The sequence below is a fragment of the Pleuronectes platessa genome, chromosome 6 (genome assembly GCF_947347685.1).
Source record: "Pleuronectes platessa chromosome 6, fPlePla1.1, whole genome shotgun sequence".
NCBI classification, from domain to species: Eukaryota; Metazoa; Chordata; class Actinopteri; order Pleuronectiformes; family Pleuronectidae; genus Pleuronectes; species Pleuronectes platessa.
This window is the reverse complement of record NC_070631.1, coordinates 12,386,406-12,398,420: the sequence shown is the minus strand read 5'-3', so window position 1 is coordinate 12,398,420 and position 12,015 is coordinate 12,386,406. Positions and strand designations below refer to the sequence as shown.

The following is a 12,015-nucleotide window of genomic DNA, read 5'->3' as shown; positions in this document are numbered from 1 at the left end:
AAAACAGGAAGGCTTCAGCTCTGGATATGTGTTTTCGTTAGAAGTCCAAAACGTCGATTGCCAATGTTTGGCCTTATTTTTATGTGCATACGCATTTGCAGCAGGATCTTACGAAAACTGTGGCGCAGAGATCTGTGAGTCCTGTTGCGAAAAGGAAGCAAAATGCGCACACTATCTATTTACGCAAATTAACGGTTGTGTTTTAAATGTCTCTTTCAGCTCATCGAGTCACGCACCAACACTGCTCTGCCCCCAGTCATGTGTTTTAGACCACGGATTTGAGTTTCCTGGACAATCGCGTGTGTCCCAGCGCCCTGCACTGCTGGCATGGAAGTCCAGTGGTCTTGGCTTTTATGATTATGAACATTTTTCATAGTAAATTAAAGCCAGTCAGTAAAAACACAAGGCTGAGGTGCTGTTTTAGTTTTGTAGGAATGTTTTCATGACAGAGGACTGCTCTCTCTCTCTCTCTGCTGAACACACAAACACACATACGCACACTATTCTAAAAGCACGAGGTATTTTTTATTTATTTTTTGCAGATTGTAACGTTGCATCAAGATTCCATGCACAATATGTGTATCGTACCACCCCAGGAGCTCGTGACTCAGGCGAGCAACTTGCAAATTAACATCAGTTTTGATTTACTTGGAGATTTACGGTTCTGCAGTCAGATTTCGATCCATTTAATTAGTTCTAACACTGAGTGGCTCCGAACAATGTTCTACGGAGTTTGACATGTTCAGGTACTAGAATCCTCAAATCCTCATTTTGAAAATGAACCATAGCTATTTGTGCTTTATACTTTTCTACCGCGCTGCGTTTGGGCTTGCTGTGATCCAGGGTCCGGTGAAATTACCTGTTGTTTTGCTCTGAATAGAGAAATTCTTTGCTCAAAGCTACAACCTGAAGCTGGCTAGAAAACTCGTAAACATAAACCTGATTTCAGCTTGCATGGCGCACGCTCTTACCTGCGAGCTGTCAACACATTCTTGGATCGCCAATGGGCCTCCTCACAGACTTTACACCCAGGGACTCGCATCACTCCTGACACCGGGGAGATTATGGTGCAGAAGTCATTTATTTTTGATGGCATCTACATTAATATTGAAGAGAGACTGAGATTTCTGTCGCCATGTAATTTCTGATTCTTGGTTCTGTGGCCAGTGGCACGTCCCTAACTCAAGGCAAAGAAAAATGACACGTGAATCTTGCTTTTCGTCAGTCTTTAAGTAAGAGATGGGAGAATCAGAGTAGTGCACTTTACGATTGTGTTATTCTGCAGGAACTAATCGGCTAATGCAACACGCTGTATATACACACACAATGTGTACGTACATATAAGGGCATATTCTGCTTGACTGCGATCCATTGGCTCAGTCACGTGCACATGAAGTCAGTTCCTGAGAGTGAAAGCCGCAGGTAGGTAGCGTCTGTGGAGGGATGGAGGTTTTCCCCTCCCCCACAAACATCCGCATCAGACGGGCTCTCTCCGTCAGACAGGGCCTGTCTGGAGGGACATGTCTGGTTGTCAAGATATTTACAGCAGCACATCATGGCTGCTTGTCAAAGATACTGAGAGTTGTTTTCTGTAAACGGTCTGAAACGAGTGAAACGGCCGTGGTGAATTCATATTTCACACGTACTCACATGCAGATTGTGTTACGCCTCTTAAAAAACGTTTAATTAAATTGGGGAAATAATTGAAATTACAAAAAATACCCCGTTACTGTTGCTTTGCACCGGAAGTTGTCCGCAGAATAAAAACAACAGATTCCCAACACGAGACTTAAAACAAGAATGCGTAAAAAGTGACGGTTTATTTTTTGTTAATGTAAAAACACTTTTTGTCTGTGATGACAAACTGCTGTTTTCATTGCGTCCCTAGTTATAGTTTTTGCATTTAGCCTACTTAGGACATTTATTTGGTTTAATAATTGTGTAAGCTCAGTATTAGCTTACTAGGAACTGCCACATAATTAATTTAAGATTTACAAATATACATAAACCAACTGTATCAAATATGTCCATTTCTTTTCTACTTGAAATACCTTTGGGTAGTATATGGGTTAGCTGTATTCAGTTTACAGGTTTAAATGTCGAAGGCTATATTGATTATTAATTAATTGAATTACAAATATCACATTGATTTGGTAGTTTGATCACATTAAATATAAAGGCAGATAGGACTTAGGCATTGTGAAACTGGAATATGCGTAAAATGTGCAACGGCTAATTTCATCCTTTAATAATCCACCTGTCTACAACCTGTCCTGCGTCACTGAAAAATAATAACAACAAAAGTTAACTATTAATGTTGGACATCTTTTGGATTGTACTCTTATTATTTTTTTGACAGGGCGTGGTGCAAAGGCTGAAGTACCGTCGCATGCTTGTGGTTTTAAAGTGAGTTGCTGATGTCGCAGGACTTTGCGCATTTTGCTTAAGTAAAGAAAGGCACGAGGAGCTTTTAAATTAGATCTAATCGTGCATTTGCTTCCGCCATAACTGTTTAATACATTTTAGCAAAAGTTCTGAAGAGAAAATACTTTTATTTTTGGATGTGATACAATATTTAAGATGCCATTTTATTACGCAATTTTCCTTTTCCCTGAATCAATCAGTTTTACGCCTCACATTTGGAGAAAACCACAGTCAGGCCTAATGTGTGATCTAATATTAATGCGACATGAAATCTAACTTATTCACATCTTTTTTATTTTTTATTTAACAACTTCAGTTTTTATCTCTGAATCCTCGCAGCTCATTTCTCTAACGCCTCATCATCCGTGTGTATTCCAATTACGTCTAGTCTGCGTATATTTGGATATACTGTGGAATTCGGGCGAAGTTTACACAAAATGCAGCGAACTTATAATAACACACCGATTTGTAAATCACAACCCCAAAAAATTGCCTCATCTCTGGATGCCTGAGCTTTAATGGAAAATATGTTAGTTTGGAATGAGTCGGCGTCCTGTGGCGCAAAAAGCCGTCAAATGCCTGATCCTTGAAATAAAACACAAGGAATAAGGCCTGTTTGGATTCTTCTGCCTCTCCACAAACACACAGCAGATATGTTAGAGTAGGGATCTCCAAATAACAGCTAGTTTGCATGCATACTCTAGTGTGAAGTTCATTCTTGTCTGTCTAGACTCTGATTACGACCCTGTTTGTCTGCGTTTTTTTTACCTTGACCTTGGACTTCCGTGCAGCTGCCATTTGGGTGAGCCCTTCGTAGTTGTAATTTACTTGAGACAAAAGAACTATAGTCTCTGTCCGAAGGGGAAGGGACAAGGGGTCCGGCTTCCTTTAGAGCACAAATGCACGACGGTGGCCTGATAATTCCCGAGGCAGCTCAGCGGTGCAAGAAATGTTGATAAACTAGGCACCCTTCGTGGGGCAGCTTGTATCCTGCTTTATGAGTGACTCATGGGACAGGCATCACAGAAAGCCTGGTTTGAAGACACTTTGTGGGGCCAATCCCGTCGGTGATATATCAAACAAAAATACAGTTTTAAATATTGACCCGGAGGTGTATTTGTCTTTTTTTTAAAGTTCTTCAGAGGAGAGGAACGGACGGTTTCGGCAGAAGCTGTGCTTGTGAGGCCTGAATGAGCTAAAAAAGACGCTTTGGATTTTTGGAAAAAGCTTTTGAGTCAGTGTCCTGTCCTTCAAATTTGAAGAGGACGTGAATAAATAGTGGAGCAAGAGCTCCTGAGGGGGAAAAGGTCCGCATTTCTACAATGCTGCATAATAAATAGCCGCAGCTCTGCAGCCTGCATACAGCGGACCCTTGTTCTTATTTTCGCCTGCAACCGTCATCATCCACTTGTATAGTATGAATGGACAGCTCATAGTGAAACGTGACATCACATGGAGTCGTCTAATGCTCACTTTTATTGTCATTTATCGCTTAAAAAAGCATTTTGGGCCTAACACAGAATATTAAGACGGAGCATATCTCTGACCAAACATACTGCGGAAGGTGTGTGTGTGTGTGTTGTATAAAAAATATAAAGTAGGCAATTCTGGTTGTATGTTCAAATTTAACATAGACTATGTTGGGAAATTTAACTTGCAAGGACGGTGACTTACCTGCAAATGTCTTTCAACCTCGTCCTGTGGCTGTTCTTCTGCAGCGATATTCAACTTGGCTTATTCTAAAAGTCCCACTTCTGCAAACACACACACACACACACACACACACACACACACACACACACACACACACACACACACACACACACACACACAGACACACACATACACTCCCTTTATCAAATGATCTTTTCTAACCTGCCTGATCAAATAAAAAACAATCACATCCTGCCAAAAAGTTTGGCGATAATCTGCTACAATTAGGTTCCATAGTTACCAACTTTACTCTCGTGATAATTATTAGTATAATGTTTTTCTGGAAAATTCTCCACAACCAGGTTTGGGTGAAAGAATCTCACCACGACATGATTTGATATGTGACCCAGTAGAAGTTATATTCGGCTTTGAAGTAAATGCTTCCTTAAAAAAGAAAAAGGAGTCTAAATAAGATTGGACGGTTTGTATACGCGTACTTTCTTTGGCAACTGTATATTCTCGTTGAGCTGTGTTTCATGATGGAGATTAATTTAACTACGGACCAGGGATTGCAGTTTAATTCACCCTTTTTGTTTATTATTACTTTTAATAATCAAGCAAACAACTCATACATATTGCTCCCAACAAGCAAGTCACACACAAAAGAGGCGCTCCAGACCCTTTAGAAGCGAGTTTAGAGGATTTAAATGAGATAATGTTCTTTTTATTTTCCATGCACAAAGTGTGTCATGTATCATATGCGATTATATTCTCTGCTGGTCTCGAGTCGGCCAAATTTCACAGGTTGTTTTCGTTTGAGAGTATCCCTTTAAGAGTGCGGGTCTGTGCGATCTAAACCAATGATAAGACTCGATATTCTGCAGGAAGAGACGGTGACATGCAGGGGCAGTGGGTCTTTAAAGGGCTGCTCTGCCCCAACTCACAAGCCCAATCTCATAGGACTCGTTATCGTATCACGTGCCAGATTCCTAATGAAGTGGACACACGAGGGCCCGGTGTGCGCATGCGCCCGGTGTAAAATGTAGTTGGAAATGAGGTGTCCGTCTTGGAGTAGTCGACTTTTAAAAAGCATCGGCAGCCCCTGATATGACGACTTCGCTGGTTCTGCATCCACGCTGGGCGGACACCTTGATGTACGTTTATGAAAAAAGCCCGAATGAAAACAGCCAGAATAAAAGCCAAACAATGGAGGGACTAAGCGGTAATTGCCCTGCGACCCACTGCAGGGACCTGATGTCGCACCCCGCGCTGGGACGACACTCTGGCACCATCGGGACCCACCAGGGCTCCGTCTACTCGGATATTTCCTCTCCGGACGCCGGCCGACAGTGTCCCGCTCCGCAGTCGTCCTCCGGCGCCTCTCTGAGCTACGGCTACCCTTTTGGAAACCCGTATTACGGCTGCAGATTGTCTCACTCGCACAACGTGAACTTGCAGCAGAAGCCCTGCTCGTACCACCCCGCAGAGAAATACGCCGAGCCCAGCACAGCGCTGCCCACGGAGGAACTGTCCAGCAGGGCGAAGGAGTTTGCCTTCTACCCGAGTTTCGCCAGCTCGTATCAGGCTGTCCCTGGATATCTCGACGTGTCGGTGGTGCCTGGTATCAGCCACCCCGAGCCGCGGCACGACGCCCTGATCCCCATGGAGGGCTACCAGCACTGGGCTCTCTCCAATGGCTGGGATGGGCAGGTGTACTGCTCCAAAGAGCAAACACAGTCAGCCCATCTCTGGAAATCACCTTTCCCAGGTAAGGAGAAAAAAAGACCACTTCTCTTTTTTAAGGGGGCTCTAACCGGCTTAAATCCAGATGTTAGTCTGGTAGTGTTTTGATAGCCACCGTGTGTCACCACGTTATTAAAACTATTTAAATGTAGTCATATAAGTTTATTTTCCTCAGATGTTTTTGCTTAGCATGTGAATTTTATTGTGTTAAAGTGCCAGTGTCAACTTACCAAGAAGTCCAGGGAAACACACAATGTGCTGAATAAACATGCAACTGTCAGTCCCCATGCTACCACTTATCTAATGTCCTTTATGGACAGTGTGTCTTCCCTGGGGCCTCTCACACTCGTCAGTTTGTATTTAAACAAATAATCAGCATTTTCTTAGAAGTGTGCGTAAAAACGAGGAATAATCCAAATTGAGGAGCTGTTTTTTTAACAACTGTGAAATTTTAAAGGTTATTCAAAGTTAGAGAAAATGAGCATTTTCTGTCTGAAGTTATTTGCAGTTTTTTTTTTATTCCTCAGTCATATGTTGCGTTTGAGTCAGGGAGGATAGAGAGGGACACCAGTGCAAACCTTTGCCCTCTGGATGACAATATAGTGTCTAGGCTAGCTTACTGTTACTGTGCTGTGTCCACAGTCTTTTGCACACGTCCGGATACATTTACCATGCATATGCACATATACACACATACATGCACATATACTCTGCGTAATATCACACTAATTTATCGATACACTGCATATCCAGGATCCCCCTTTACTTTATTTACCAGCACACAGCATGCATGATATCTGATAATGGAGAGGGGTCCGGCCAGTATGCAGTTTACAGAGTGTTTACTGGATTGCGTCTTTTACCACAAGGGGTTTATTATGTTTGTGAAATCTCAAAGTATTTTTAATTTCCGATCTGGATGTTGTCAGACCCAGCCTGAACTGCCCACACACGACCCCCCCTCCCCTCTCCCTTCCAACCTCCACCTTTACATTGGAAATACACGAGAGCAAGCCACGCAAGCACGGGCACGCAGTCAAATGCGCGCGCACACATGCGCAAAAACACGAGCGCGCAATGTCCATATTCCCTCTCTCACCTCACTAACATCCACAGTGTGACGCGCGAACACACACAAACAAGAGATTTGCCCTAAAATAAAAAATGACAGAACGAATAGAAGCCACTCGCGGCTCCCCTCGGCCTCACCACACACTGTGGGAGATACAACAACACCGGGGATGTGATGAAGGTAACGTTTGAATATCCATGGGCCTGAATCGAGAAACCACAACATTATATGCAAATGATCTCTGGAGAAATATTCCCAAACTCTGACTGTAAAATTACACAGGGGTGAAAAGCTTCTTGTCTCACAGCTTGCCACTATTTCTAAAGGTATTGCCTTACTTGTCCTGTCATGTTTCCCATTGGCTGCTCTGCACTCAGCTCCAGTCTTGGCAGAAGGGTGCAATCCCACAACTTTGCTTCCCCCGAACAAATAAGTATCCCCTGCCAAAAGTTGTTTTTTTGGTGACTTTTAAAACGATTCATAACGAACCCCAGTGGAGAAAAAAATTAGCTCTTAATTCCAATATGTGTGAAATGGTCAAGTTTTATTTGGACATGTCAAAGTCCTGATTATTCTAAGTTTAATCTTCTCACTTGCAGTCAGTTTAGTTTCCAGGCTCTTGTTTCTGTTTTCCAGGCGCTGGGGCAGAGTGACCGCCTCCACATTGAGACTTATTGTATTTTATACTTGTATTTTACCCCACAATCTAATTAAAGGTATCTACCAATGATTGATCCGATATGCCATAAACAAGATTTGTTGTATGGTTTATCAGATATAGCAACCAGCTGATTAAATATTGACAAACAGGCTGAAGAAAAAAAAAAAAATCAGTGGCCATTGGAAACAATGTAAAGTTCTGCAGGGGCTGAAGAAACGACGTTCCATCCCCGTGTTGTTATATTTTACATTAGTGCTCTCACATTTTTTATTTCTGCGTTCATATAAGTCAGGTGCACTACACCTGAGATCCTGACTGCAGCGACAGCACCGTTCAGTGTACCCCCGGATGCTCCACCCACACCCAACCCCTGCACACACACATATAATACACGAAATAGGCGGGTTCCACATTGAAAATTATATAATTTTATTTTATGTGTAATAAAGTATTTAAACGTAACAGTGAGTTTTGACACGTAAAGACTAATCCCAGCTGCATCCCCGCTTTTTGCATGACGTGGAACACTGCGATGCTTTTTTTGGAGCAAAATCTTAATATCTCTCTGTCCATTTTTCCTGTTCTCCCGCAGATGTGGTTCCTCTGCAGCCCGAGGTCAGCAGCTACCGTCGTGGGCGGAAGAAGCGGGTCCCATACACCAAGCTCCAGCTGAAGGAGCTGGAGAAGGAGTATGCAGCCAGCAAATTCATCACCAAAGACAAGAGAAGGCGCATCTCGGCCGGCACCAACCTCTCGGAGCGCCAGGTCACCATCTGGTTCCAGAACCGGCGAGTCAAGGAGAAGAAGTTCGTCAGTAAATCCAAGAGCAATCACATGCACACCACTTGATGAGGCCCGCGACGTCCCAACTGCAACTCGTACCTTCCACAGCACCACGTCATCGTTTTACCTCCTGCGTCGAAAAGTCGTGGCTGAAGAACAGTTTTTTGGCCGAGTGGGGTTGTTTTTTGTTGGTAATTTATATTCCATCGTCTCCATCGACCACGCCACCATGCCCCCCCACACCAGCCCCCGTTTTCAACCTAGAGATGATGCTCTAAAAACTGTGAAAATATTGAAAATTTCACTTCACGTTTGTTTTATATGAATGTACATATATAAATATATAATATTTAAAATATCTGTATTTCAAAGACAAGTATTGGGTGTTTTTCTTTTCTCTTCCTTTTTTGGTTTCTTTCAAACCTTAATCTCCGAAAAGGACTGATGACATTTCTGAGACTTGCAACTGGCGAATTGACGAACAGGACCTGGCTCCTTTTTGGTGTCATTTTTAGAATGACTATCGCCGAGTGGACAAGAACAGTTTCGTGGCGTCATGACACGTTGAACTTGCGACTTAAAAAAAAAAAAAAAAGAACAACCTCAACAAACGAAGAACAAGCTCACAGAGAGGACTTCGAGAGAGACGATGATTTTACTCTGTTCATTCTTTCCCGAATTTCAAAAGGTTCTGTTCCTCTGTGTGGGATTTCATTCTTTTAAAGCCTGGGGTAGCACAGAGACTGCTATGTTGTGTAATCTGTATAGTGCAATGCCTTTATTATTTAATTCATATTATCTAGTATGGCAGAGCTGTAAACTGGAATATCCCATGACCAGTGTTTTTCTCCTTTATATCAGTGAAGGATTCTGTCATGCAACTGGAATGATTGTAAACCATTAAAAGTCAGTGAGTATTACACATAAATGCACAATCGTTTATTTTTTATTTTGTATTTCTGTTCTGTCTTTGTTAGCGTAGCTTTGGAGCTGATCACACGCCTTGTACGAAGCCTGTAATTTCTACTTGCGTGCAGTATGTGACCTGTATTGTGCTGTTGAATTGCGTCCTGGTAACGTGTTTCATAAATAAATAATGATTATGAAAATGCTCGAATATTCAATCCACCGTTCTGCTTGCAGCACTCTCCTGTCGTCTCAAATTACACCGGTGTTATTAGGCCTTCTCAGCCTGACGCCATATCTACAACCATAACCTCAGCAGCGGATGAACGAGTGCAGGTTTGATGTCGCACAGGACTTGATGAGGACATATTCATATAATCCTGAGGCCTTGTTAATGGCAACAAGTGGTGACACAGTGATCATAATTTTCTGACATTTGAAAACATGAATCATGATATTTGGATTTATTCCTATTTCCGCTATAGAGCGAATCAGGCTTTCCGGGGTCTGATTTGTAGAAAACACAGGTTTGCGTGTGTGGAAGAGACGCTCATCGTGTCCAAATGCATCCACCCCTCCCAACTTCCGCATTTCTTAATCAAAGTTGATGCCAAAGCTGTTTTACCTGTCACTTTGGCACAAGTTCAACTGGCAGACTCCTCATAAGCAAAGAGTCTGAAAGTGAATCAGGGGATGAGAGCCTCGCCTCACAAATATGTCCTCGGTTACCACAAATTGTTGTCTGTCCTACTTTCACTAAGAACAAATTTGTTGTTGTCTGATAAACAAATAAAAAAGCCGCACCCTGCGAGAATGTGATCAATTCATTTCCTTCCACCACACAGTCCAGTGGATTTGAAGCATTTGGTCGGATCGTGCTCTGTGAAGGTTTGTACAGTACATGAGTGAATTAAAAAGGAAAAGACCGAACTTGGGTGAACGCATGTTTTGCGGTGATGCGTCCTGAAGACACGCGCGTTACTTAAATGTTGTGGACACTGTTTGAGTGTGTAAGAAGAATAAAACAGTACAGGTGAGGTTTGCACTGAACTTGAGGCGGCACCTATTTCTGTCGCCTATATGAACTTGTAATTCCGTCAACATATACACACAACAATGAATAAACATGCGCTCACATTTGCTACGCGTAATATCAGTGCTCAGCAAATATTAGTCAAGTGCGTGTAGTTTTCCTCACAAACGTGTTTCCTCACATAGTTTGTGTGGATGCGGAAGGTTTTCTTTCATACGGGCGTATATATAGATATATACAGTTCCCAGTGCCTCTAAAGTTGGAATACTTCAGTCCCAGTTAGGAAAATAATAATTTAGAGAATACATATTTAGCCACGCGTTTTCCCCAAGAGTCGTGGAACCTATAGTATGTTTCCTTTTATTCTGCTTAAGACGAGAATACATTTTACGCAGGATTCTTCAAGTCAGATGTAAATAAAAGTAAATTGTCTCTGGTGCGTAATTTTTCTGTAGTCAAAATAATTTACGGCTGAGGCCTGAAAATCTGCCAATAATAATTCAAATGTTGCAACTTTCTCAAGAAATATTATTCTGAGATTCTACTTATAATAATGTTGAGCGAGTTGTTATTTTTTAAACTTGTGTGTAGACAGATCGTTGGAAGCACTGTGTCACTTTTTCCAACTTCCTCCGATCTTCTGTGAAGCAGCGCTGCTGATTATAATCCAAGCCGCTGGACTTCAGGTTTTTGTTTGTCTGGTTCCTGGGTTTTCGATCCTGCAGGAAAGTTCTGGGTCTCCAGATTTACCCTTGACCATGACTATGCAGTCACTTTGACCTTGACATCACAGCAGATTGTGAATAATAAATAGGGGGCTGGACACCGATGCCGGCGGTTTGTTTGTGGGCAAACAAGGTGTTATTTCCCTGTCTAGACAGCCGGACTTAATGACGTGCCATAAATACATAAAAAACGGGAAGTGTAGCGATATCCTCTGACCTGCGTTTCTGACCATCGCTCTAAACTTTGCCTTCACATTTGGGCTCTATTCTTTTCTGTTCTGTTTGTTTTGCAGAAGTTATTTGAAATGCAGTAGTTCTGGGCGATGCCCCCTGGAAGCACCAATGGTCTCATGCACTCATCATCATGAGGTGGCGTTATTGACCACGAAGGACAGGTAGGACTTTTTGACGTCTCACACCAACACCAGTTATCCGCAGCAAGCAGCCATTCTGTCTACACAGCGAGAGGAAATAATAACACGACGTCGGCCACAATATAACGATTAAAGGTAGGGGCCGTTTTCTTCCTACTGTGGCAGCAGGCCTGCTTGGACTTTACTTTATGACTTTTACTCGTATATTCGGTTGAAGACTAAACATTCAGCAGTGAAAGGTAATTTGAAATATGATGAATGATCTGCAGTGACGGGCGAGTTTGTACTTCATGTATTAGAAATATTATTTTCCTCTGTGTGAAAGAAGCGAAACAATGATAAAGTTTAAAAACAGGGCTATTTTAAATATTTATATTTTAACTCCTGATATTTATAAACATTCTAACAGGTGCTTTAATGTTTAATTTATCCAGCAGCATATTAATTGGGCAGAAATCTAACGCATACCAGAAATAATCTCATCCAACAACATGTAATGATTTGCAGATAATTCAAACGTTTGTACATTTATTTAGATTTTTAATTTACACAAATATTTGATTTGAAGAAAGAATAAAACACAATACATTCAAGTGGATGCATAAGGAATTATTCAAGTGCGCAAACTCAAATAGTTTTTA

The 12,015-nt window shown here is 42.0% G+C and overlaps 1 protein-coding gene across 1 annotated transcript; it reads left to right on the top strand.

The window, feature by feature from the left end:
- The first annotated feature begins 5,184 nt into the window (after nucleotides 1-5,184).
- On the top strand, nucleotides 5,185-8,402 carry hoxc13a (homeobox C13a). Its single transcript, XM_053425232.1, has 2 exons — nucleotides 5,185-5,845; nucleotides 8,146-8,402. Exons 1-2 carry the CDS (start codon nucleotides 5,185-5,187, stop codon nucleotides 8,400-8,402), a joined length of 918 nt encoding a protein of 305 aa, XP_053281207.1.
- The last annotated feature ends 3,613 nt before the right edge of the window (nucleotides 8,403-12,015 follow it).

Bases quoted from the DNA above. Each gene is read 5' to 3' on its own strand.
- hoxc13a (XM_053425232.1), top strand. From the start codon at position 5,185: ATGACGACTTCGCTGGTTCTGCATCCACGCTGGGCGGACACCTTGATG. The intron at 5,846-8,145 runs GTAAGGAGAAAA...GTTCTCCCGCAG, and splicing joins CTGGAAATCACCTTTCCCAG to ATGTGGTTCCTCTGCAGCCC.